Here is a 27,649-nt window from a genome sequence, read left to right on the forward strand (position 1 = left end):
ACAGTCTTTAGTATATTATTGAAGACGATTTGCTAGTATTAAGTATTTTTGCATCTAAGTTCATCAAGGATATTGGTCTGTAGTTTTCTTTCCTTGATGTGTCCTCAATCTGGTTTTGGTGAGTGTGACACTGACTTCATAGAATGAACTTGGAAGTGTCCCATCCCTTTCTTTTTCATAGAATAATTTAGGAGTCTTACCATTAGTTCTTTAAAGGTTTGGTAGAATTTAGCTGAGAATCCATCTGGTTCTGGACTCCTCTTTGTTGGAAGGCTTTTTATTACTGCTTATATATTACTACTAGTTACTGTCTATTTAGGTTTTCTATGTCCTCTTGTTACAGTTTTGGCAGATTGTCTAGAAATGTATCAATTTCTTCTAGGCTTTCCAATTTATTAGAGTATAAATTTTCAAAATAGTCCCTAATGATCTGCTAGATTTCTGAGATGTCTGTGGTGAGTTCTCCTTTTTCTTTTGGTTAGTTTGGCTAAGGGCTTACCAATCTTGATTATCTTTTCAAAGAACCGACTCTTTGTATTTTTTTTTTTTTTTTAATTCTCAAATTCATTGATTGTGACTTTGATCTTGATTATTTCCTTCTACTGGGTTTGGAGTTGGTTTGTCTTTTTCAAGGGCCTTGAGATACACCATTAGATTGTTTATTTGGGAGCTTTCTAATTTCTTATGTCGGCTCTCAGAGCTGCTATAACCTTGTTTCTTAGAACTGCCTTCAGGGTCCCAGAGGTTCTGGAATGTTGTATCACAATTCTCATTCAAGTCAAAGAATTTATAATTTCTCCCTTGACTACTTCTATCACCTGTTCATCATTCAAAACACTATTGTTCAATTTCCAAGTATTTACATGGTTTCTATAGGGTTTTGTGATTTCTAATTTCATTCCATTATGATCTGATTAGATGTGAGGAATTATATCAATTTTATCAATTTTTTTTGTATTTGCCGAGTTGCTTTGTGACCTAAAATATGGTTTATTGTGGATAAGCCTACAGTTTCTGCTTGAGGGAAGCCCTTTGCTGGAACAGCCACTGGACTGTCCCCAAGTTGGGCTGGACAGGACTGACCTGGCTGACTGTGGCCTGTGTCCACCTCCATCCAGGCCCAGAACTGTTCAGTGGCCTCACCGTCAGCAGGAGGCAGTAAGGAGGGAGCAGCGCAGGCCCTTCCCAATCGTGTGATGGTAACCCTCCAGCAGCTCTGAGATGGGTGTTGTTATTAGTCTTTCTAAAAGAGGAGAAAACACATCCATAGAGGCTAAGGACCTTCTTGTGAAGTAGCACAGCGGATCCAAGGCGAAGCCAAGATGGCAGGATAGATGCAAAACCCAGGCTCCCAGCCACTGGACTAGGCTGACTAAAGCCAAGTGGCTTGTTTTCACTGATGGGGGTGGGGCGCGGGGGATAGTACCCAGAACCTGCTGCCAAGCACTGGTCTGTTTTCACTTGGAGCAGCTTCAAATAGCCTGAAGGAGGCGGGTACTCTTACCCCCATTCTACAAAGAGAAAACTGAGACCAGAGACGGTAATTTCCTCAGCATCCATATAGTAAATAAAGGAGTTGGACCTGAAACCAAATTCCGCCATTCACAGCTGCTTTTGTCCCCCAGTGTGCTGGGGATTAAGCCCAGAGCCTCACCCATCTAGGTGCTGCCTCAGTGCAAGGACAGGAGGGCACCTGCCAGAAGTGTCTCAGCCCTTTAGGAGGGACTGCAGGTGGAAGATGGGGACAGGATGGGCCAAGGTTCTAAGCTGATGACTTAATGAACAGGGTTGCCTCTTCCACTTTTCAGAGACAGGTCAGAGGTCAAATGATAAACACCAGCTGTTCAAACAGACGCTGTTTGCTCTCATAATTCTTAGGCCACTTTCCCAAGCATTCCAGAAACATGGCCTGGAATGGAGTCATACCACTGGTGTGAATAGCCCCAAGGCCCCCGCCATGCAACACTAGCAGTAAACAAGACTGATGAGGCACCTGGTTCAAGGCGCAGCTCAAACTGCTTAGTGGCCCCAGAGCAAAGCAGGCCTGACCGACACGGCATGGGAAAGGACAGATCAGACCCAGCCGAGCCCGGCACCCCAGTGCAATTCTCTAAAAAGTTTATTATGGAGCATGTGACAGGCCAGAAGGCACAAAAAGAATCTGCAATGAACATCCATGTACCTGTTGCCCAAGGCAAGAAGGAAAGCCACCGCTGAAGGCCCTGCCCTCAGAACTCCCACCCTCCTCCCTCTACACATGATCGTCACTCTTGATTTGGTGTTTCTTGTATTATTCTGGAGTCTTTTATTTTCAAGAAAAGAGAAAAAATTAACAAGGCTATAAGGAAAAAATTGATCCAAATGTAATAAAATCACTGCAAAGCTTTCTGCCAAATAGGCAGCAGCTCAGGGGCCAAGGTGAGGCGGAGAGTGAGAAAAAGCACGAACGCCAGGCAGCTCCTAACAAGTGGAGAACAGGAAGTCCACCGCAGGGCACGGAGGTCTGCGCAAACCCCCAGGCCCTTCCCTCTGGCAACAGGTGCTTCAAGGAGTGGTTCACGCTGCCACACGTGGCCAGCTCCTGGGCAGTCCCGAGAGCAAGGGCAGAGGGCACGGTGGCTCTCGAAACTACTTTACAAATAAACCGCGTGAATTTTCAGGAGTTGCTCAAACACTGGGCTGAAAGTCTGAGCAGAGAAGAGGGCAAAAGGCCAGGTGAGGAGTGCTGGGCGGCCCTGGGTCGTCCTGGAGCACAGAACCAGGAGATGAGCCCAGGGTCCGTTAGGCATTGTAGGAAGAAGAGGACACACTGCCACCGTGGCCTGTCCAATTGGTGTGGATAAACTGTCCTGGGGTGTCTAAGAGTTCATAGGTGTGAGCACCGAAGTAATCCCGCTGAGCCTAGGAAAGAAATTGAGTTGGTAAGGGTGACATGCAGGCATGGACCCTCAGGACCAGCCAGGTCCAGGCTGAAGCCCTGCTCCACAGCTTACCTGGATGAGGTTGGCTGGCAGCATGTCGTGTCTGTATCCGTCATAGAAGGAGAGGGCAGTGGTGAAACAGGGCATGGGAATGCCCACCTGGACCCCGGTGCTGACCACCCGCCGCCAGGAGTCCTGCACACGAAAAGCAAAGCCAAGGGCAAATGGTTTGGTTTGCCCTCAGGGACACTAACTGGTTCCATTCTAAAGGACAGATTTTTACAGGCATCAGTGCTGGCAGATGAAACAGGCGCCCCTAAAGGTAAAACCCACTGAGACGCAATTCACAAGCCACCCAGCTCTCAGCTATGTACCTGGCAGTTTTCAACAGCCGACTTAAAGAAGTCGTCCAGCAGCAAGTTCTGAAGCGCTGGGTTTCGATCAAAGGCATCTTTTATCTTTCCCAAGAATACACTGAAATAATGGAGGGGGAAGAAATCAATGGATCTTAACCCTAACAGGTTGCATGCCAGGCAGGAAGCAGGGATGGGCTGATGTCTGCCCTCCAGAGGCCCAAAGTCACACTGCCCACCCGCCAGGGATGGTTGAAAGGTCAGTGGGAGTCCAGGGCCCACATCTGGGAAGGCAAGGCCAGATGCAGGGCAGTTCTCAGGCAGCTGTCCCGGGAGCGGAGCAGTCAGCTCACTTAGAGCAACTCGGGCCCAGTCGGCTCTTAGCCAACGCAGGCATGGGTTCAAGGACCCCCACGGACACTGAAGTGCACACTCAAGTCCCTGCCATGAAATGGCCTAGTGTTTGCACATGACTTGCACACGTCCCCCCGTACGAACCTCACCTGGATGACGAACCTCACCTGAATACCTAATGCAATGTCAGCACTGCACGAATAGCGGCCCTACCACACGGTCAGGGAACAAAGACCAGGAAGAGCCTGTTGTGCTCAGCATAGGCACAGGTTCGTTTTTTATGGTGCTGGGGACTGATGTGCGGCAATTAGCACTGAGCTACATCCCAGCCTGACTCAAACTTCTTTTTTTTTTTTTTTTTTTTTTTTTTTTTTTTTTGCGGTACTGGGATCGAACTCAGGGCCTTGTGCTTACGAGGTAAGCACTCTACCAGCTGAGCTATCTCCCCAGCCCCAAACTTCTTAAAAACTTCTTAAAAACGTTTTCAATCTGCAACTGGTTGAAACAATAGGTGGGGAATCCGCTGGTACGGAGGGCTGACTGTGTGTGACAAAAGTAACCTGCGTGTACCGGTGCTTGAGTCTCCAGCTGTCGGGAGGCCCTGGCCCTTCATCAGCCCCAGGTGGCCACACACACTCACCTCCTGATGATGCAGCCACCTCTCCACATCAGGGCAATGCCGCCATAATTGAGGGTCCAGCCAAATTCGGTGGCTGCCTGTCTGAGCAGCATAAAGCCTTGCGCATAGGAGATGATCTTGGATGCGTACAGGGCCTGGGGGGCAGGGAGCCCTGTTAGGCGCAGTCAGCAAGCAGCCACAGGCATAGTACAGGAACGGGCTGGGAGCCGGGGCCAGGCAAGGCTGACCTCTGTGCCTCCTGCCACCTGCCCGCCCCACCGCCTTCCAAGGGACCAGGAAGCCTGCAGCCAGGGGCTGCCCCACCTTTCGAATGTCCTCCAGGAATGACTTCTTATCACCTGCAAACTGGACCTTCTGGGGGCCCTTCAGCTTTCGGCTCGCTTGAATTCTCTCATCCTTCAGGGACGACAGGCACCGGGCAAAGACAGCTTCTCCTACGAGGGGGCGTGGGGGCAGGGCCAACATCAGCAAAGCTCAGGCCCAACCAAGGGAAGGAGGGAGCAGGAGGGAGCGGACGCCCTGGTTTAAAAGAGCTTGGATTTCAACTGCAGACAGCCCAATTCAACCTGGATCAGAACAGACTTTTAAAAAAGGTCTGAAGAGTCCATTTACAGCTCACCCTCCGATCAGTCTCCCAGCATGAATAGATATTCAACAAAATGACCAACTGGAAACTCAGAGGGAGTTTTGAGGAAGGTGAAGGAGCAAACCAACTATGATTCAGAATTGCCCAATATTGATCCAATATTGGTCTTCAAAAGAAAAGAATTCTTAAGTTTTTGTTTCTGGTACCGGGGAGTGAACCCAGGGTGCTCGGTTGCTGATTTATATCCCCAGTCCTTTTTACTTTTTATTTTGAGACAGGGTCTCATTAAGTTGCTGAGGCTGGCCTCAAACTTGCAGTGCTCCCGCCTCAGCCTCCCAAGCAGCTGGAACTGCAGATGTGCACCAACTGCCTGGCTCAATACAGAATTTTAATACTAAGACATTCACTATCTTCAAAAATTATCCCATATAAACTACTGTTTAACTGGTTATAATTCTTATAAATTACTCTTTTTTTGCCCCCACAGACAAACCATGTTGAAATCCCTGGGACCAGAGGGTTTCAGTTTTGAGGAAAGAGTATTAACATAACTTGAAAATACCAGTTGAACTACAAACACACCCAAAGCACATGTCTTCCTGCCCTTGCCCAACCACTCTCCCTCCCTGCAGTGCACACTCAGGATGACTTAGCATTTGTGGAAGGAAGCTTCCTAGGTGACTGTGCAAGGGCGTGTGGCAAACCTTCCCTGTTACCTAAGGTCCGGCCAGATCAGACCCACTTCCCTGAGCTCACCACCCAGGGACGCCCCCTGGTGGGAAGGGGAGAAAAGCAGCCCACTTCCCTCTGTGCCTGCCTCACGCCATGCGGGGCATGCCCAGGTGCAAACTCATCAGGAGATCAAGAGAGAGGAGACGCGGGAAGGGCAACCAGAATCTGGAGCAGCAAACAGGAAAATGTGTTGCCATGGAGCAGAGACCCACCCCTCAACAGGCACGACCCTGCTCTCTTCCCTTCTCCAATCTTGCTGGAAGTGCCTCTATTTTATTCTTTTTTTTTTTTTTTTTTTTGCAGTGCTGGGGATAGAACCCAAGTCCTAGCACGTGCTAGGGCAAGCACTCTGCCACTGAGCTACATCTCTAGCCTGTTTTCTCAACTTTTTAAAAATACTTTTAGTTGTTGATGGACCTTAACTTTATTTATATGCAGTGCCAAGAATCAAACCCAGTGCCTCAACATGCTAGGCAATTGCTCTACCACTGAGCCACAATCCCAGCTCTTCCTTTTCAACTTCTGAGACAGGGTCTTGCTAAATTGCCCAGGCTGGCCTTGAACTTGTGATCCCTCCTGCTTCAGTCTCCCCAGTAGCTGGGATTACAAGTGAGAACCACCACACCTGGCTCTTGACTTATTCTTTTTTTAAAAAAAGTATTTTTGTAGCTGTAGATGGACAGAATGCCTTTATTTTATTCGTTTATTTTTATGTGGTGCTGAGAATTGAGCCCAGTGCCCCACACGTGCTAGGCAAGCGCTCTGGCACTGAGCTACAGCCCCAGCCCCTCTTGCTGTATTCTTAAAACCAATATTTAGCTTCCCTAATCCTCTCTTTTCTGTTTACTTCTGCTTTTTGCTACTTCTGTCTTTTTGAGTTTGATGTTTAGCTCATTAACAGAAGATAAACAACATGGAGAGTGGCTTTCTTCTAGAAGTCAAAGAGGAAGGAACTTAGAAAAGGATAGTCAAGGACTTCAAATGTTTAGGCTATGTTCAACTTTTTTAATATCTGGGTGAAAACTCCTGCAAAATATTAATAAATTCGGAGTACGTAAACATGTTACTCTTGAGACTTTCTCTATGAAAAATTATAGATACCTGTCCCACTAAAGAGATCTTAGGTCACTGGCTACAGCTAAATCACAAATGCTGTAATATATCAAAGGTAAAATTGAACAATGGAGTGATGGAGAGACAGGCAGGTCTTGCAGGGCACACTCCCCGACTGACTTCTGCATTTACCCCAAAGCCCCCAAGAGCAGCGGGATTATGAAAAGACTCAAAGGCAGGGTGAGCCTCTCACACTGTCAGTTTTCTTATGTGCAGAAAGAGCAAAAAGCAGTCTGAAGCCAGGCAAGGTAGCTCATGCCTTTAATCCCAGCAACTCAGGAGGCTGAGGCAGGAGAATTCCAAGTATAAGACCAGCCTCAGCAACTCAGTGAGACCCTGTTTCAAAAGTTAAAAAAAGGAGTGAGTGGTAGAGCAAGCTGGGTTTAATTCAAAATGGTAAAAAAGAAAACAAAAAACTCTCAAAGCTGATTGGAGATCCATCCAGATCAGTATTTCAGAAGGATGTCAAGGTGGGCCCAAAGGGCTCAGGTGTAAAGCAGGACATTACCAATGAGGGTGACTGGAACGCCGTACTCCAGGGCTGAGATGGCCGTCCACTTCCCGGTGCCCTTCTGCCCTGCACTGTCCCTGATTTTTGGCAGCAGATGTTTGCCATCAGTATCTTGGAACTTGAGAATATTGGCAGTGATTTCAATCAGGAACGAGTCCAGCTCTGTCTTGTTCCATTCCTCAAATGCCTGGTGCAGAACACAGAGAAAGTGATGGAGAGACAGGCAGGTCTTGCAGGGCACACTCCCTGACTGACTTCTGCTGCCTGACTCACCCAACCCTGTACTCAGGCTGCCAACACCATGGTTCTGGGGACCGAACCCAGGGGCACTCCACTACTGAGCTACATCCCCAGCCTCCCATGCCTCATGTACATTTTTTATGTTGACACAGTGTCTTTCTAAGTTACTAAAGCTGCCCTTGAACTTGAGATCCTCCTGTGTCAGCCTCAGCTACAGGCATGCACCACCATGCCTGGCTATATTTAAAATTTAAAATAAGGCTTCACATATAGTTAAGCACTCATACTTTTGTTGAATAAATGCATTAAATATATAAACCAATTAAATGTGAATACAAAAGGAAAAGCTCCCTTCTATGAAACTTAAATGCTCTGGGAAGAATGAAGGCAAGTGAGCCGTACAGAGAAGTATGGGAGAGGCACTGGGGCGGGGCGGGGGAGCGGTTGGGGTGGGGTTGGGCGGGGCGCCTGCACAGCATCATGAGGCCTGGGGCTCAATCTCCCACACTTCAAAAAGACAAAAAGGCCTTGACTCAACGATTGGTGGATAAATGTACTTTTCTAAGTTTTCAACTAAAATAAATGTCTACCTAGTGTTGCTGAAGTATTTAGGGAGAAGCACGTATCCCTGCAGTTGACTGTGAAATGCAACAGAATACTGAACCTGGCAGAGCGGGGCAGAGCAGGGCGGTGCTCGTGCCAGGACTGGGGCTCGCAGCCCCAGGGAGACTCCCCACCTCTGAATGTGTTCACAGTGAAATGTCAGGGAACTGCCTCTGCTTCCCACTTGGACTAACTTTTTAAATCAACTCCTCAAAAGCAAATCCCAGCTTGACTGGCAAAGAAAGTCAGTCACCTCCCTGGGAGACCAACTGCAGGATTAAGGAGTGCGTGAAAGGTGGCTCAGCAGGTCCCCACCAAGCCTCTATGGGAACTTCTGCTTGGTGACTAGCTATCAGTTTATGGTCCCATTACCGATCACTTCCCTTAAATTAGCTGAGGCCATGCAGACCAGCAGGTGCCCAGGGGAGCAGGAGGGAGGAAGGGCTCAGTGTGGGACTCAGCCCCGGCCCATCTGAGCAGTGATACTCCCTGCATGCAGGGCAGGGCCGGACCCACCTGGGCCATCTCCCCATGCCCCATGCCCAGGACGTCCTTCATCAAGTGGTAGGCCTCGCAGATCAGCTGCATGTCGCCATACTCTATGCCGTTGTGCACCATCTTCACGAAGTGTCCAGCTCCTTCCTCCCCCACCTGTCAGGGCAACAAGCATCAGGAGACCTTCAGGAAACAGTGTACCTGAGAAGTCCTGATGGCAAAGGCCTTGGCAAAGCTCCCTCTCATACAAACAAGAACAAATAAGAAGCAGATACAGGGGTTTTGACACAGAATCACACAGCAGCCCAACGCCAGCTTCGGTTCAGTCTAATGTCATTTAAGCTAACTCCAGCCTCCTCCCCAGAGGCCACTCAGGATCTCCGCAGGCCTCCACAGCTCTCACCTGTCTTCTGCTCCTGCTCACTGTTGTGTAAAGCTACCCCAGCATCCGCCCACCAGTTTAAAAGAAGTTGTCTTTTTCCTGAACTTAAACATTTTTAGCAACTGGAGGTTAAAATAAATTGGCTAACTAAGCCACTTGTACTTTCTTTTGGATATAAATGTACTTTTTGTAATAGCTGCGGAGGGTAAATGGCCTTGGTGCCACACTAGGCTCAACCCTGGGAAGTCCAGAAGTGTGCTCTGCTGAGCTCCCACCCTGGACAATGGGAGTGAAATCAGAACACAGTTTCTGAATTTACAAGGGATCGTAGTGGTGACAAGCGTCACTCTGACCAACACATGCTGTCAAATACTGCCTGGCACCAGGCCCTGCAGTCACACGCACCAGTGCACGACAGGGATGCACCTGCCCAGTGGCATACGGTCTCTCCCCGTGGTCACTGCTTGGATCCACACCATGGCTGTTTAGAGACCCCGTCTGCCTGCATTCCCTCCCACTGCTGACTGGCCATGTCTGATTGTGACGCTGGCCGCGCAGCGCTGTGGCCAATGGCACCTTGCTTCACCCTTCCTGTTACTTCAGCAGTGAACAGAGGGGCACCTGCTCGTCTCTCGACACGTTTTCCAGTGACCTGAGCCTACCCCTAGCTTGCTCAAGAGACGTAAGGAAGGTCTGCTTTGCTTCGTGACTTTATCTTAGTTGTACCCAAACAGGCTGCTGTCACTGCACCTTGACTGTGGTATAGTCGGGAACAAAAGTTCCTTCTGGTCCTTTTGACTGAGAAGACTGCTCATCCCTTTGTGTCGCAGCCTCTCTCCACCCTCGGCAGAGGCTGGCTGCGTCCATGCTGGCCCCTGGGGAATGAGCCCGGCGGCCCGGTGAGGGAGCACTTCCCTTGAGCCTCACGTGCTGGGGTCCTGTTTCATCCTTACTCTATCTCATATCAGGATCTTGGAGAGCTCCTAGCCCAACCCTCATGTCATCCAGATAAAAGAACTAAAGTCCATGTGTGAAGTGACATGCCTGATGTCACACGTCAGTCAACGGACACCCAGAAGGACAATGCCCATCTGCCCTAGGCTGGCGTCCTTTTCCATCTATGATGCAGGCTGAAGCCACAGGATGGGATAAAGTGTTTTCTCCTGGTAACAGGAAACACAGGAAGGGGAGTGTCTGCGAACTGGCCCTGGCCTCTGCCAGCAGTCAGCGAGGGTCCATCACAGAAAACCCAACCCCAAGCCACGGGGTCCTCCCGCATGCAGGGCGGGGCAGGGCAGCAGGAGCCCACCTAATCCCCTCCTCCTCCCCAGCAGCAAACCCCACTTTGGTTTTGACTTCTTTCTCTGGACATGAAGAAACATGGCTAAAAACGTCTTCCTTCTTAAGGACTCGTAGCTGCTCAGTGCACTGTGAAGGGTCGACGGACACACAGACGTTAAGACACAGGCATGCGCTCAGGCACCAGCCAGGGTATTGCTTCACACAGCTAACCACCAGGATGACGGCGCTCTGTGCTCATCTCTGACCCGTCACTCAGACACGCCCACGTTGCCCACTGGCTTCCAGAGGTGGCCCCGAACTTGCCCAGTCACAGCAGGGTTCTCCAGTTCCTACTTTTGCAGCGATGTCTTGGAAGATCGTCTTGATGTGCGGCCTGTGGAGAGAAGAGTGCAGCTCAGCTCATCAGAAGAGACGTGCTGTGGCCTCAAATCCATGCTCACGAACGAACGCCACCCCCGAGTCTGTCCTTGTAATGGGAGGTGGAAGTGTTGGTGAAAAGTGATGAACCCCCTAAGTTCTCCAGGCAAGCTCCAGTGCCCTGCAACTGACAGGCCTGTGCCTCCAGATCCTGGTGGGCCTCAGAGCCATCCGCAGACCAGCTGACTTGACAACAGGCCAGGCGGCAGCCTCATCAGAGCATGAGAAACAGGGCCCAGGCTGGGGACACAGCTCAGGGGTACAGTGTATGCTCAGCACACGAGGCCCTGGACTAGATCCTCAATGCCACACGCACACATGTGCACATACACAGGACACCAGGAGAAATTTCTATGGTGGATCAGAACAAGACGTGATTCCAAAGAGCAGGCAAAGATTCTTAAGACCAGGTAGAGCACAGTCCTACGCGCACCCATCCAAGTAAAGACAGACTGGGCAATATCTTAAGAGATGCTCTTGTTCAGGGAACAAGCGGCTCCTCTTGTTTGCGTCCAGAGCTCTAACTCCAAAGACACTAACTCCCGGGGCTCTTCCTCACTGCTGTACCCGCCATGGCCAGGGAAGCCTCCTCAGAGCGTCAGGAGGGCTGGGTGTGGGACAGCGGCAGAGCGCTCACCTCCACTGCGCAAGGGCCTGGCTGCCATCGCCAGCACCACAAAAGAAAGATCCTCAGAACAGACACAAACCCGGCAGGAATCACCGCCCACCTTAACCTGTGGCTTCACCACATCCTGCAGGTGAAGGAGCCACTTCTCTCTCTTTTTCTTTCATTTCTTTTCTTGTTCTCTGCAGTGCTGGGGATGGAACTCAGGGTTTCATGCATGCGAGGCATGTGCCCTGCCACTGAGCTACCAGCCCTGCAAGTGCCATTTCTGCTTGTGCCAGGCAGCACTGGGGCTGAGCAGGAACTGGAGCACTTCTGTATATCAAAGACTTCCGGGGCAGCTGCGTGTGATCCAGGAGCCCACGGGCAGGTGCCTCATGATGAGGATTTTTAAGCTTTTGAGAAGCAGGAAGGTTCCCTGCCTCTCCGTTTTAACATGCTGAAGAGAATCCCGACTCATTCACCAGAGGTAAAGACTAACCTTCTGAAATAACCCTAGGTTTCATCAGTCCTGCACTTGCCTGATGTAATTCTAGAGTATTCGGGAATCGTGTTCCCTCCCGCAGCCCTCCTCGGATCCCTCCTCTACCCTTCCTCCTGCACCCGCATGGCTCCCTCTCCCCCGCCGTCTTGGCCCGCGCTGTGCAAGGTCTGCTACTCGCATCCCCTTCCCACCACACCGATGCCTCTCAGGTCTTCCGCATCCCAAGTCCACTCAGCAAAATGGCTCCCCTTCCTGACACGGAGCAGAGTGGACAATGCAAAGTTTGCTTTTCCTCCAAGTAAGAACCTTCCTGCCTCCTTCCCAAGCCTAATCAGATTTTTCCATTACTCGAAGTTACTGAAGTTATTTTCAGACCACACATTGGCTAACAGGCAGGCCTGACTCCTCACCCGGTTAGCGCCAGGACAAGCCTATTGAACTTCCAGCGTCAGTCTCGGAGGGAGTAAGAAAGGCCAGAGGGCGAACGCGCATGCGGCTGGTCAGAGCAACAGGCCCAGGGCTGCTCCGCCGCCCTCCTGCGAGGCCAGCCCTGGGCTGCAACGTGGGTGGCGCTGAGGGCACTCACCATGCTTCTTTGTTCCCTCCTGGCATGAGTGAGGGGCCATACCGGGCCCCTTCCTCACCACCGCTCACTCCACTCCCCACAAACAGGATTCCCTTGGCCTTGAGGTCTCGACATCGTCTCTGAAAGAGAGAAAAACAGTTTCAAAAAATTAACTTCCTCCCAGTGAAGGAGAGGAGGTAGGAGGCAGGTCCGGACATCCCTTACCAGTAACGACCCGTGGATCTAGGAGTAAGTGCCTATCAGGAGCGTTAATCCCCTCAGTGTGGCGATTAAAAACAAACAAAAAACTCCTAAGTATTCAGGACACTTGTCCTGTTCCCTTGGGGAAAATAACGAAACCAAATATACATCCCATTTCACTGGAAAGGACCCTGCACAGTAAGACTCCATGAATTAAGAGGTGGTTTAGCTGGTCACAGTGTCCATGCCTGTGATCCCAGCCACTGAGGAGGCTGAGGCAGAGGGACCCTGAGTTTGCAGTCAGCCTGGGAAACCTAGGGAGCCCGTTTCTCAACATGGGAAAAAAAAGAACTGTGGAGTAGCTCAGTGGGAGGGCACCCTGGGTTCGATCCCCAGTGCCAAAACTAACACACAAACAAAAAGGAGGAGGTTCAACACCAGCAGGCATGACTGCCACTCAGCACTTCAAGACACACGGGACGCCCCCAGACATCAGCTCAGTGGCTCTCAAACACATTATGTGCTGGCATGTCTTGGTTACAGAAAGGGAGGAGACAAGTCAGACACAGCCAGCTGTTCTAAGTAGTTGTCCTCCATCAGGTGTTGTAGCAGGGAAGAGGTTGAGCACCAGCTCACCTGCTGAGCCCCACAATCAGGACCACAGGGCAGGTCACCATGTTGTCACATGAGCAATGCTGACCCCTCTTTCTAGAATGATGTCAGGACATGGGAGGATCTGGGCTGAAGAACACTTACTGTGGTATCCCGATATTCAGAATTTCCTCCATCAATGATGATGTCACCCGCATCTAGCAATGGTACCTGTAACCAGACACTAGCATCAGAGTGGACCAAAGATGGAAACAAAATGTACCTTAGCCACTTCAAACAAACAAGAATTTATCCCAAATAAACACTGTTGAAAAAAGCACATATTACTTAATTTTCAATAATCCTCTCTGGCTACAGCTACATCTTTCTTAAAAGTGCAAGGCTGAGCAGGATGGTGGCTCTCAATCTGTAATACCAGAGACTCAAGAGGCTGAGGCAGGAGGATCACAAGTTTGAGGCCAGCCTCAGCAACTTAGCAAGACTCTGTATCAAAATAAAATAAAAAGGGTTGGGGATGTAGCTGTGTTAAAACACTCCTGGGTTCAATTCCTGGAACAAAATAAATAAATAAATAGATAAATGAAAGATTTTACAACAGATAAAGCTTACCTGGAAAATACTCATCTTTCATGTGTACCACCTATGCAAACTCAATCTCCAGGGGTAGGACTAGCTCTAAGAGATTAAAAAACTTCCTATATAACCTGTGCCTGCACCAGAGAAGTCAAGTAAATACACACCCAACAGCTCAGTGTATGAGTAAATGCAGCTTCCCAGCTGCGGCTGGCAGGGAGACTCCATGACACCCGGCGGTGCACCACCTAGGTGGGCTTTATTAGTTCTTGTTCTCATTCAGCCTGCCCCTCCTCGGCTCCTCTCAACATCACTTAATACCTTCTGTTATGGCTTGGATGTGAGGTGTCCCCCAAAGCTCACGTGTGAGACCATGTAAGGTTCAGAAGAGAAATTGGGTTTTGAGAGTCTTAACCTGATCTGTGAGTTAATCCCTGATGGGATTAACTGAGTGGTGGTTGGAGGCAGGTGGGGCGTGGCTTTGGGGTACATATTGTATCTGGTGAGTGAATGTCTCTGCTTCCTGACTGCCATGTGAGCTGCTTCCCTCTGCCTCGCTCTTCTGCCATGATGTTCTGCCCAAGGAATGGAGTCGGCATTCTATGGACTAAGACCTACAAAATCGTGAGCCCTCCATTAAACCTTTCCACCTCTATAATTGTGCTGGTCAGATTATTTAGTCACAGCAGCAAAAATGCTGACTAAAACACCTGCCTATGTTGAAGACTACCAGTTTGCAGCCTACTGTGTCTGAGGCTAATCATGGGCAGCTCGGTATCTCGTTACACAAATGGCTCGGTATGTCTTTTCTTTATCACAATGTCCTTCCTTTCTAGGCCATTTATTTAAACAATGGTAGCATAGTGGCTACAAATTCCTCTTTAGAAAACCCACTGTTAATACCACTTTCTCAAAAAGGAAGGCTCGAGGTCAGGTGTGGTGCCACACAACTGTAATCCCAGCAGCTCAGGAGGCTGAGGCAGAAGGATCACAGGTTCAAAGCCAGTCCCAGCAACTAAGTGAAGTCCTAAGTAACTTAGGGAGACCCTGTCTCAAAATAAAAAATAAAAAGGACTGGGGATGTGGCTCAGTGGTTAAGCACCCCTGGATTCAATCCCTGGTACAATAAAAAAGGAAGGCTTGGGCTGGGGAGATAGCTCAGCTGATAGAGAGCTTGCCTCACAAGCACAAGGCCCTGAGTTCGATCCCCAGAACCGCAAAAAAAAAAAAAAAAAAAAAGGAAGGCTTGGCCCTTCCCTTTGGTGATTGTCTCTGCCTTTCTTACAACTAAATGTTTGGCAGCAGTGCCTTGGTTTTTCTCAGAGCTGTTACTGTAGCATTATTTTTGAGTATCTGAATAAATTAGTTGCTGGTTCCCTGGCATTCATGAGCATATTTTTTCTTTCAAAAGAGATGTAACTGCTGGGTACAGCGGTGCAGGCCTGTAATCCCAGCAGCTCAGGAGACTGAGGCAGGAGGATCATCGTGAGTTCAAAGTCAGCCTCAGCAAAAGCAAGGTGCTAAGCAACTCGTGAGACTCTGTCTCTAAATAAAATACAAAATAGGGCTGGGCATGTGGTTCAGTGGTCGAGTGCCCCCGAGTTCAATCCCCAGTACCAAAAAAAAAAGAAAAAAGAAAACGAGATATAACTGCTAGCAGGGCAAGCATGCCTGTAATTCCAGCAACTTGGGAGGCTGAGGCAGAAGGATTACAAGTTTGAGGCCAGCCTGGGCAACTCAGCAAGACCCTGTCTCAAAAAAATAGGGCTGGGGGCTGGGGAGATAGCTCAGCTGGTAGAGTGCTTGCCTCGCAAGCACAAGGCCCTGAGTTCGATCCCCAGTACCGCAAAAAAAAAAAAAAAAAAAAAAAATAGGGCTGGGGAGGTAGCTCGGTGGTAAAATGTCTGAGTTTAATCCCCAGCACTGCCACCCGCAAAAGATACAATTGCTAAAGCCAATAAATTGGCATGAAAGTAAGTACCCAGTTCCTAGGATTCCCTAAGGTAGTCTCTTACCATTCATGTTCAATTACACAATTTTTAAGAATTGTATCACCGGGTTGTGGTTATGGCTCAGTGGTAGAGTGCTTGCCCAGCATGAGTGAGCACCACATATAAATAAATGAACAAAATAAAGGTCCATCAACATCTAAAAATATTTAAAAAAGAACTGTATTATGCAATCCAAACTGTAAGATCCTGGGTTGTTGGTGGAGTATGTGCTGTGCCTGGGGGCACAAGGCTTGGGCCCTGTGTCAGGTGGGAATGGGACACTAGAAAGATCTCTTTGAATGTCAAAGACAGAAAGGCCATTAACAGATGGCTATTGTCCAGATTCTAACAGTCAACAAATTCTTACTGAAATGTCTCTTAGGTGTCCTCCAGTTTTAGCACCCTGCCTACCCCAGGGATGCACTACTATTTAATTAGCACCAATCAAGTTAACCAACACCAAGACATTTAAGCAGTCACTTTGTCAGACGAATGGCTGATGTCCAGAAGAGGAAACTAAGAAACCTCTCAGGTAAAACAGCCACAGGACATAACGACAGCCGTAAGGTAAGGAAAGCAGCCCAGAGCTGACTGGCCTCACCAGTTTTTCAATGAAATCGTCCACGGCCTGGCCAGCCTTCACCAGCAGGATGACGCGCCGGGGCTTCTTCAGTTTGGAGACCATCTCCTCCAACGACCGCGCACCCACCACTTTGGTTCCCTTGGCCTCATTGGCCAAGAAATCATCAACTTTGGAGACTGTCCTGTTAAAAGCACAGACCTAAAACAACAAGAGATGTGCTGAGCAGACCGAGAACACACAGACTTCTGCCCAGAGACCAGGTGACGTGCAATCTGTCCAGCCCCAGAGCGGGAGGCCCTCGGCCTTTCCCTCTCCCTCACCTACCTGCACGCTGCTCCCTGTAGTTCACTCACCTCCGCGGGACACAACAGCAGAGGGCTGAGGCAAAGACCAACTGACCAGAACCTATCAGGCTGAGCCTGTCACTGCTGGTTCAGAATCAGAATCAAATCTAGGAACCCAGCAGTGTCAGATGGAGTTCAGCCTCTTGTATCTGATTTTTTTTTTCTTTCAGTGCTGGAGATTGAACCCAGGGCTTAACACATGTTAGTCAAATGCTCCACCACTGAGATACACTCCTAGCCCCTTTTGCCCCTGATAATCCTGGCAGCTAAGTCACTTGAGTATCTAGAAATAACATTTAGATCTCACCAGTCGCCCTCACCTATAGTCCCAGCAACTCAGGAGGCTGAGGCAAGAGGACCACTAGAGCCAGGAGTTTGAGGCCAGACTGGGCAACACAGTGAGAGGTTGTCGCACTCTTCCCAGATCTCACTAGGCAATGAGGTTGATCTCGCTGCACACAGGGGCACACATCTGTAACCCCAGCTACCTGTAGGCTGAGGCCACAGGACTGCAAGTTAGCCACTCAATTTTTCTCTTTTTAAAGGATGGGGATGCAGCCCTGTGGTAGCATGCTTGCCCAGCATGCGCAAAACCCTGGTTCAATCCCCAGTACCCAAAAGGAAGTAGAGCTCTCCACCAGCAGGAGCTATCCTCCATCACCATCCATTTCTTCTTAAGGTACTGAGCCTTACAGGAGTCCTCTTCCCTTCCACACCCATGACTAAAGTGACAATTCTCCATTTACAAAAAATCCATAAATGCTGATGGGGTATGTCTGTAATCCCAGCAACTCTGGAAGCTGAGACAAGGGGATCACAAATTTGAGGCCAGTCTAGGCAACTTAGCAAGTTCCCGTCTCAAAATAAGAAATAAAAAGGACTGAAGACTGTAGCTTAGTAGCTCAGCGGTAGATAGCCTTTGGATTCAATCCCAATTACCAAAAAAAAAAAAAAAAGCAAGCCGCAAGCAAGGGACAGTGAATAGGAAGCATGTAACGGAGTCCACAGGATCCGGGAAACTGAGCTCCCTGTGCTAACGCGGACGAAGATCCACAAGGGAAGGGACTGTGTCCCCGGCACTTACCACAAAGCCATGGTCATTCATGTTCAAAATTAAGTTCTGGCCCATGACGGCCAATCCAATCAGTGCAATGTCAGCTCTGAAAGGCCGGAGAAGGAACAAAGAAAAACGTCAGTGCCACTTGGTCACTTCGGCGGGACTGGTAACTGACTTTCCCTCCAACCCCTGCCCATCTTCACTGGCCAGGCCAGGCACCTCCCTCCACGGACCTCCTGAGCCGCATGGGCGCTTGCAGGAGCGCTCGCCGCCGCTCAGCCTCTGCCCGGAGGCGGAGGGGCTCGGCCAAATCTGGCCGCAGGCAGTCGCGCAGCGGTCCCCTCGGACGCCGGCCCGCGCTCCCCGGGCGCCCTCCGCGCCTCCTTCGCTACGAGGAAGGGACCCGCCCCAGGCTGCGCGCGGAGGCGGCCCGGGCAGCGACCCAGCCCCAGGTGCCGGTCGGGGCCGCACGCGGCGAGCGCAGGGGACCCGCGCAGGAGGGGACCAAGCCGACCCGCCCCCGGGGCGTCCCCGCAGGCCGAACCCGAGCTCGCACTCACTGGGCCATGGCGGTGACAGGCAGAGCAGAAGCGAAGAGGGCGAGGCTGAGAGCTCACGGCTAGTGGGCAAGTGCGGCGAGGTCCGGCTGCCGCTGGCCTCCGGAGCCTGCGGCCGCTCACCACTTTCCAGCGCCAGCCAATCGGAAGAAGGGGGCGGAGTCTCTCGCCACGCGATTGGTTCTCCTCGGCGCCTGTTACACCACCTGAGGGTAAATGGGCCCGCCTACCCCCGGGGCCGGATCAGTAGAGCACCGAGCACCTCGATGACACCTTGGGCTCGCGGGCCCGCTGCGCAGCACCCGGGACCCGCAGAGTCCACCTGGTCCGCAGCCCGCGACTCCAGGCCGGTACTCGAGGTCGGGGTCTGCAGCGCCGCGCGGAGGAGGGGACGCCTTTTGCCCGAGTCCATCGCTGCTTCCTCCCATCACTGCCCGGCACCGTGGGGCCCGTACGTCGTGTCCCTCGACTGCGGGGCGGGGGCCAGGTCTATTTGTCCTGCCAAGCGGGCATGGGGAGTGGGGACAGCAAATGTGGACCCTCGCAGCGGTACGGCGTGGGAAGCGTGTACCCGCTTTCTGCAGGTGAAGGAGCTGGGGCGCGGAGCGCAGGCAGGAGACGTAAGGGTTGGAGGGTGACCGTCTTTCTGATCAAGATTTGGATATCATCCAACCCGGTCCAGTGTGTGTGTATTTTTGGGGGGGCGGGGGTGATACCGGTGTCGAACCCAGGGACTCTTGATTGTCCCCAGTACTTTTTTATTCTTTTTTATTTTAATTAATTAAATTTTTGAGACAGGGTCTCGCTCGCTAAATCGCTGGCTCTTGAACTTCCGATTTTCCTGTCTCAACCTCCCAAGTCGCTGAGATCACAGGCATACGCCACCGCGCCTGGCTACCCCATCCAGTTTTGCAGAGGCCACATGACCTATGAAATGGACCAGATAATGCAGAGGTAGATACGAGAACGCAGCTGGCTTAAACCAAACATTAAAGATTTGGAAAACTGTCCAACAATACTGATCTTACTGAATCTCCTCTGTGTGTGTGTGTGTGTGTGCTTGCACGTGCGCTTGCTACTGGGGACTTAACCTAGGGCTGCTTTAGCACTGAGCTACACCCCGGCTCCTTTTTATTTTCGAGACAGGTTCTCACTAAGTTGTCCAGACTAGCCTCCAACTCCCCATCCTCCTGCCTTAGCCTCCAGAATTGCTGGGATGGTAGGTGGGCACCACCATGCCCAGTGGCAGGAAATTGTTTTTCCAAAGTTTGAGTTTCAGTTTTAAAAATGATAGATGCTGCTATAGCTCACTAAACAAAAACTCTTTGGGTCCTTAATAAGTTTAAAGACTGTGAAGTGGTACTAAGACCAAGAAGTTTGAGAATCACTGTCTAGCCCAACTCATATTTGAGAGATAAGGGACTTGCTGTGTCCCATGGTGACAGAGCTGACTAGAGAACAGTCTCTTAGAGATTGGGTGCTCTCCAAGGTTCCCTTCATTCACATCTGGGATTCAGATAACAGCTGGGTGTGGTAGGGCAGTAAGGTGTCAAAGAAGTCAGATCAGATGGCTTCCCCAATAACCTAGAATTTAATTCTTGGAGACTGCCTGATGAAGAGGGAAGAGAATGGGTTTGGGTCTCACACAGCTCATTCTGGTTCCATTTATTTCTAGCTGTGCGATTTGGGAAAGTTTTTGAAAGTTTGTTTTGTTGGTGCTGGAGAACGAACCCATGGCACTGGGCGTACACACACTGGGCCATGGAGCTTCATCCCCAGGGGCGAGTTACTGAGTCCTTCTGCAAAAGAGGAGTGATACAACCTCACACAGTCGCTGGAAGTTTAAATTAAGCAAATGGGAACTTGTGTCTGGCATGTGATACTTGTATATTAGCTTCTATCCTTGGGGCCCAGAGCACCATACCCCCAAAATATGGCACTTTGGTCTGCTGAGTACTTTGAACTGAAGAAACTAGAAGGGCCTGATCAAGGTCTCTCTGACCTCTGACCTAGGGTCCTCCTGTCTCTCATCTCTCTTACTCCCCTGGAGGGAATTCAGAAAACCAGAATTCCTCTTCCCTAAAGAGGGTCATAGAGACTAGAACCCCACTTCTCCAAAGTCAGCCATAAAAACCTAGAAATATTACTCGAACCTTCTCCTACTTTTTTTTGGTGTCATTGGGAATTGAACTCAGGACCTCACACATGCTAGGCAAGCACTGTACCACTGACCACCCCATGCCCTCTTCTACCTTTTTGGGCAGGAACTGACCATAAAGGAACTCCACAGCCTACCATGTCTGACAGTCCCTCATTCCAGAGGGGTCCTGACCCAGACCCAGGGGAAAGGAGTGCTGCACAGAGAGGCCTAGAGCAAGCTGGGCAGGGTTGCAGAGTTCCCTCTCAGTCTGCCACCATTAGATCACGCTCCCTGTATAACAACTGTTCTTCATGGCGGTCCATTCCTCACTGAACCCAAGCATAAAAATAACCAGTGTTCCAGGGTCTCTGGAGTCTTCATTTCTGAAGGCTCCTGTGTCAGGTAAAACTTGGCTTAAATAAATCTGTTATGCTTTTGTCTTGTTAACCAGTCGTTTGTCACAGGTGTTCGCCATGACCCTTATGATGGGTGAGGAGAGGGGTCATCGTTTTTGAAGCCCTTTCTCTTTTTAATGGAGAGCACTCAGAAAGAAGACACATATGGTGGGTGTGGGGGTGCATACCTTCAATTCCCGCAATTCAGGAGGCTGTGGCAGGAGGATGACAACTTTGAGGCCAGCTTTAGCAACTTAGTGAGAGCGTCTCAAAATAAAAAAATAAAGAGGGCTAGGGATGTGGCTCAGTAGTGGAGTGCCCCTGGGTTCAATCTCTGGTACCAAAAACAAACAAACAAAAGTAGAGGAGGAGACACAGGGGAAAAAATTCTCCCAGCTTCCTTTGAAACCTTGCAGAGAAAGAGATAAAAGAGTGGCTTTGCAGAAGGCTCCTAAGTGATTCCCAGAGCCGGTGCTGAGCTGGTGATAGATGGCTCCATCGCCCGAACTGTTTTCTACTGAAAAAAAAAATTCCCGTTTGACAATGGCAGAGCCAGGCACACATCACCCTGCGTCACATCCGCTCCCCAGTGGCTGCATCTTCTACGCTCCTTTGGGAGTGGGTTCCCAGCATGTCCATTGTTTTTCAGTTTGTTTGCTTTCAGATGGGATCTAGCAGTGCAGGCTAGGCTGGCCTGGAACCCCTGGGCTCCATGGATGGTCCCACTTCTGCCTCCTGAGCCGCTGGGCCTACAGGCAGGCACCACAACTCGCAGACCATGGACTTAGGTAGCCAAGGTGGAGGAGCAGCCCTCTCTGCTGGAGCCCCACGTGGTGGTCTCCAGTTCTGCGGGGTTTCTTTACCATCCACACCGGTGTCAGTCAAGGACTTGCCGCTCCCTCTTCCCCCAGCCCCACTGTGTTCCAGAGACTGCTTTCTGGCTCCAGAGCTGGGCCTTGGGCATGATTTTACGTTTGTCACCTCTCTGGATTCTTCCAGCTTGCAGTCTCAGCTCACAGAAAGTGTCCCCTATTTTCCTGGGTGGATTTAGGTGCCGCTAGCATGGTGCTTGTCACTGTTGGCTTCTGTTCCCAACTCTCATTGGATCACTAAGTGTGAGAGGACAGTGACCATGTCTATCATGTTCAAAAGTGCATTTCTATCATCCTCCATATGCCTTGCCCATGGCAGGCAGCACTACCTGTTGCTGGTGAATGACTGGTTTACACTGGCTTTTAAAAAGGGGAGTTCTTTGGGCTATGGCTGGGGCTCAGTGGCAGAGGCCCTGGGGTCGATCCCCAACACGTTAAAAAAAAAAAAAAGGGATAAAAGGAGCACTTTTCATTCCAATTGGTCTAGTCCAAAGTGTCTAGTCCACACCTGTCTCCTTGTGTAGCTATGAATGACAATTTCTTTCATTCTAAAAATTCTTCTACTTTGGATGATAAATTTGTCCGTGTCCTACTTTAAAACCACATGTCCGGGGTTGGGGATTTAGCTCAGTGGCAGAGTGCTTGCTTAGCACATGCAAGGCCCTGAGTTTGGTCCTTGGCCCTGGGGGAAAAAAAATAAAAAACCCACCATATGTCTCAACTTCACATTTTGTTTTAGAAAATACACTTATAGAAATATAAACTTATTGCTGTATAATCCATGTTGTAAGTATACACTGGGGTCAGCTATGGTTACCTGGTAGCTCCCTCCCTAGTCCCAGGCAACCTCTAATCTACTTTGTTGTGTATTTTTGACTTTTCTAGAAATTCTATATAAATGGAATAATAAAATGTGTAGTCTTTTCCCATTTAGCATAGTGTGTTTTGAGGCTGTAAATTTATGTTGTATATGTTTTGGTTTTGGTCCATGGTTCCTCAAGGTGGGTCACAGAAAGTCTCATCTCCCCTTGCCCTTCTGAGTCAGCCATCCAGTTCTCTAATCTGCCTGCCTTGTCTGATGGGGAAGCTCCGGGAGAGGGGAATGTTTGCAGAGGGACCAAGATGATATGAACAAGCAGGTCTTGCTAGGTTTCCCCACTCCATCTATTGGCACTTTGTCCAATCACTTCTTTTTTTTGTACCAGGGATTGAACCCAGGGGCGCTTAACCACTGAGCCACATCCCCAGCCCTTTTTAATATTTTATTTAGAGATAGGGTCTTGCTAAGTTGCTGACGCTGTCTTTGCACTCGTGATCTTCCTACCTCAGCCTCTGGAGCTGCCGGGATTACAAGGTGTGCCTGTCCAGTCATATTTTGACATGGTTGCCCATGCTTTGATCACATCTATGCAACCAAGTCTCCATTACACACGAAAGGACACACGCCCAAGCAGGTAAGGAGGCTCTGTGCCCCTTTCCCTATGCCTTGCCCAATGCATCTCTTCAGTCACATTCTTGGAAATCTTCAGAACAGACCAGAAAACAGGTTTCTGTGAACTTCCTAAGTGGACTAATCCAACCTGGGGAGAGGGCTGTGAAAAACCCTGATTTATGGCTGGTTGGTCAGAACCACAGGGAACCATCTGGGGCTTCGGTTGACATCTGAAGTAGGGGGGCAGTTTTGGGAACTGAACCCTCAACCTGTGGGCTCAGATTCATTAAATTAGGGGACACCTGAGTACTGGAGTCGCTTGCAGGGTACATGGGCACATTGTGTTGTGCAGCTGTGCATTTGCTCTTCTAGAGGTTCGTGGCGAGCTGAGTACTGCATGCCTGCCCATGGCTGGGTGCTTAGACATCTGGGGTGTTTCTAAGTGGGCATTAAAGAAAAAATGATCGTGGGCTGGGGAGCTAGCTCAGTTGGTAGAGTGCTTGCCTTGCGAGCACAAGGCCCTGGGTTTGATCTCCAGCACTGCAAAAAAAAAAAGATCATTTTGAAATCAAATTGCTGCAGGTATATGTTTTCATTTCCCCTGGACTGATACTCAGGGGTGCAACTGCTGGGTTATAAGTGCAAGTTTGTTTTTTTTATGGAACTGGGGATTGAACCCAGGGTCATGCACATCTAGGCAAGTGCTCTACCACTGAGCCACATCCCCAGACTCTGTGACTTCTTTTTTTCTTAAAAAGAAAAATGAGATGGGGTCTTGCTATTGTGTCTAGGTTGGTCTCCAACTATCCTCCCTCCTCAGCCTCCTGGCTGCTGGGACCACCGCGTGCACCACCATGCCCTACACCTTATCTTTTCAGCTTGACTTTCAGAGGCTGCAGGTCTCCATCCCTCGGTCACTGTCTTGGTTGGGCTCAGCTTCCCTAGCTCTCAAGTCCCGCTGGCTTTTGGCGTCTCACCCAAGCATGTGCCACGTGCATGGCTTCCCAGTCAGCCAGGGCGCATCCAGTCTTCGCATTGGCACTCACCTTCCTCGCCCTGCCCTGCTGTCTCCGCTCCTCTGCTGCCTGCCTTGGAAGCCTCAGGCTAGCAAGCTCCGGGCTTTCCAACTCACTTCTCACCAAGTGTCCCCAGACCTCTCCCACACCACCCTTGAGCAGTTGACCATTCCCCTGGGTTGGGGGTGGTGCGCAGCGGGTGGAGCTGCCCCAGGCAGGAGTCTGCAGCTCACACCTGGAGCTCCAGCGGTGGGGTCCACTCCACCCTCCACCCCTTGCCTAACAAGGCCGGGGTTTTAGTGGGTCCCCAGCCCCACCACCAAAAAAAAAAAAAAGGAATTTTTCCAATTTTATGCTCTTTACATTTTCAACTTTTTTGTGGTTCTGGATCCCAACCCCCCAACTATTAGATATGGAAAATGTGACCTGAGAAAGGGCAGTGAAAAAGGCCACTTACTGATGGCCTCCATCTTCCAAGATGAAGGGCATCCAGATGCCTACCACAGACAGGGAGGAGGTGTTTTATCACCCCTAAAGTAATAGTCCTGGGGGGCATTAATCCCCTTCAAAGATAGATCTGCAGCCTCTCCATGCAGAGAGGGTCAAGGTCCTAAACCCTCAAACTGACATTCACTGACCCCCAAACTTGAGTGACCAAGAAAACTGATCCGCTCACTAGACCACCCCTCACACTGACCTATATAAACCCAGTCCCTTTCTTTGTTTGGTGGCTCATTTTCCACCAGGAAATTGTGTTTGCTGATGCCATTTCATCCCTACATCCCTATTCTGGTGTGAAACTTCATTCCTGAATAAACAGCTGAGCTGATCCGGGAGGTTTGCATTAGTCCTGGCCTTTCTGTGCTAACAACCAGGAACATTCCTTTGCACTGCCATGGTCAGCAGTCCCTCCGTGGCTCTGTCCCTCTGCCTGTGGCTGGGGTCTTCTGAGTCCACAGGTTCTGCCTGAAGGTACAAGGCGCTTGAGTAGGTCCCTCGCTGGGCACCACCAATGGCACTTCTCTCCCCCAGGCCAGGTTTAGCACCTCACCTCATAGCTCCTAAGGAGAGACCAGGATCAGAAAAGGCAGGGAAAAACTTCCAAAGGACAGGAAGCTCTATGGGCTTGTAGCATCCTGCCTGACCGCAGGGACCCTGCCTCTTGCTTGGGATGGGCATGTCAAAATGACTCATGTGACAAAGAAAGGGCTCAAGGAAGTTGACTATCCCAGCCAGTCAGTGGCAGAACTGAACTTTAACCCAACTCTACAAGGGCCAAACCCAGTCCTCTTTCCTAACAGGGCGAGCAGGACTCAACAGTGCATGCTCCTGTCTGTCTTCCCAGCAAAACCGGGCATATCTGTGGACTGGCCATGTTTAGTTGACTCTAAATGGAAATCTGAATTGAGCTTTGAGTGACTAGTTTCTGAGGAACCAACAGTGCTCCCTCAAGTGACCCTGCTTAAGGGCACAGCTTTCAACAGCATTGCAACTACTCTGTCTTAACATCTTAACGTGGGCTCAGCTGTAAGGAAAGTTTGCTCTCAAACTTTGTGAGGACACAAATTGATTGCTCTAGTCTGACATTCAACAAGGCAGGAATTATGCTGAGTCAATGTGACTAAATACCTGAACTTCCACAATCACCTCTGAGTAGGCACTGCTTTAGCAAACAAGTAGAAATCTAACCAAATAGGTGTTATGGGCTTCTTACTGTCTCATGCTGCATGGACTTACCATTTCTATGTTAAGGTACTAACTAGCAGCAGAAATAAACAAAAACTCAAAACTGCTTCCCAGGAGGATGGAAACACTACAGCAAAGTGACTTAGGAGATAGGGGGTGGGACCTGAGCGAGTGTCCCCCAGAGACACACAAGAAGCTGGAGCCAGAATTTCACACTGACCTGCTGTTTTTAGAAAATCCACAGATGTCTGGCATGCAGTGCTTAACGAAATCAACCCATGTTACTATTCACTTAAAAATCATTCAGGCTTGCCCTAACTCCCCAGATCCCAGATCAAAGGAAGGGTATGAATTCTACAAAAACAGCCTTCTAGGCAAACGTCCCTGGGCGGAACCCTTTGCCTTATGTAGGCGGGTGCGTAAGCACTGCACTCATCAGCACAGGTTTGGAAATCCCAGCTGTCACTCATCCACTGCACAGTTCCTATAACTGGACCGACATGGCTGAATGCATGAAAGGAGAAAGAGACATGTATCCAGAAGTTGCTCAGAAGAGCTACCCAGCTGTGCAGGGAAAAGGAGATCTGAAGGGAGACTGGAAACCTCCCCAGCTGACCAAAGTGGAATGACAAGAAAAGTCAGACAGACAAGCAGTGAAGCAACATGTGATCAGTTCCACTGGGCCTCCTGACTCAGTGCCAGCAACATGGTGACCTGGATGAGGTCTAGTCATAAGGTTCAACCAGCTTCCTAAGAACAAATCCAGGGGTGATGATCCAGTTAAACTCAAAGTCCAGCGGAGTTCAAGGAAGACATAGCCTGACATTACGTATTCTCTAGAGCTGACTTTCAAGACTGTGCTGGCTACCAGTGGAGTGGGTCACTCCTGTAATCTCTCCACCCTGGTCTCTTCCCCAGCGCAGGGTTTCCCTCCCAGTCATTTCGCTACAATTAGGACACAAACATGCTGTGATCCTGGGCTCCATGGCCCCCTCCAGAAGGCTAACCCTTTTCTTCTCTCCTTTATAGTGAGCATTTCTGAAAGAGTTGCCTGTTCTCTCTTGGATCATGCCCCTGGAGTTTTTCCCCCCAACAATGCTCTGCAGACTGGTGACCTTGCTCTGGCAGAGGCACTTATTTTTTCTCCCCATGTACTGGGAAAGAAATCCAGGGGCACTTTACCACTGAGCTATATTCCCAGCTTTTTTTTTTTTTTTAATGTTTTATTTTGAAACAGGATCTTACCAAGTTGCTAAGGCTAGCCTCGAACTTGCAATCCTGTCTGGCAGAGGCACTCTTGACTGAGGCTCCATTCCAGAACCTTCTGAGTCTGGAAGGAGACCTCAGGCATGGGTGGACCAGTTGCTTCCTCCTCAGAACCTCCAGTGCCTTCGGGGATCACAGAGGACTGATATCACCCGGAAGATCATGAACAGGCAGCCCCAGGCCCTACCAAGACCTCCGGAATCAGAATCTGCAATTTAGACGATGATCGCAGGTGATTCCAGTGCTTACTCAAATTCCAGAAGTGCCACTCCAAACCCCTGAAAAATGATTCATTAACAGAAAACCCATTTGCCCTCACACACAAGCTGCATCCTCTAACAGCAGTTTTACCAGCAATGAAGGTGATATTTTGGTCTCCAATTGGCCTCATCTCACTGCTCAGTTGGTTCTTGGGAAACAGTGATGTGACTGGCTCCCTCAAACTTCCTCTACCTTCCTGTTGTTGAAACCTGTGGTCACTGCTCAGTCCTTGCTTCAGTTCATCATCTGCACTGGACACAGTGATGGCATTCTGCATCTTCCAACATCTGGTGGCCAACTGTCACTCTCCATGGCCGTGCCGCTTCCTCTTTGTTGGACC

General features: G+C 49.9%; 1 protein-coding gene across 2 annotated transcripts; it reads right to left on the bottom strand.

Annotated features, from left to right (window-relative positions):
• Positions 1 to 2,153: 2,153 nt before the first annotated feature.
• On the bottom strand, positions 2,154 to 20,000 carry Pgd (phosphogluconate dehydrogenase). 2 transcript variants are annotated; one of them, XM_047542010.1, is made up of 13 exons: positions 19,997 to 20,000; positions 17,712 to 17,787; positions 16,302 to 16,481; positions 13,281 to 13,346; positions 12,345 to 12,463; positions 10,536 to 10,605; positions 8,570 to 8,704; positions 7,208 to 7,397; positions 4,572 to 4,702; positions 4,269 to 4,402; positions 3,296 to 3,395; positions 2,994 to 3,116; positions 2,154 to 2,901 (listed from the first exon to the last, which is right to left on the bottom strand). In XM_047542010.1, the coding sequence occupies exons 2-13, from the start codon at positions 17,754 to 17,756 to the stop codon at positions 2,782 to 2,784; spliced, it is 1,413 nt and encodes a 470-aa protein (XP_047397966.1). In that variant the 5' UTR covers positions 17,757 to 17,787; positions 19,997 to 20,000; the 3' UTR covers positions 2,154 to 2,781. The 2 variants fall into 2 exon arrangements, with proteins under 2 accessions (XP_047397966.1, XP_047397958.1); XM_047542002.1 differs by lacking the exon at positions 19,997 to 20,000 and adding an exon at positions 18,245 to 18,379.
• Positions 20,001 to 27,649: the final 7,649 nt, after the last annotated feature.

Source organism: Sciurus carolinensis, chromosome 1 (assembly GCF_902686445.1).
Source record: "Sciurus carolinensis chromosome 1, mSciCar1.2, whole genome shotgun sequence".
NCBI classification, from domain to species: domain Eukaryota; kingdom Metazoa; phylum Chordata; class Mammalia; order Rodentia; family Sciuridae; genus Sciurus; species Sciurus carolinensis.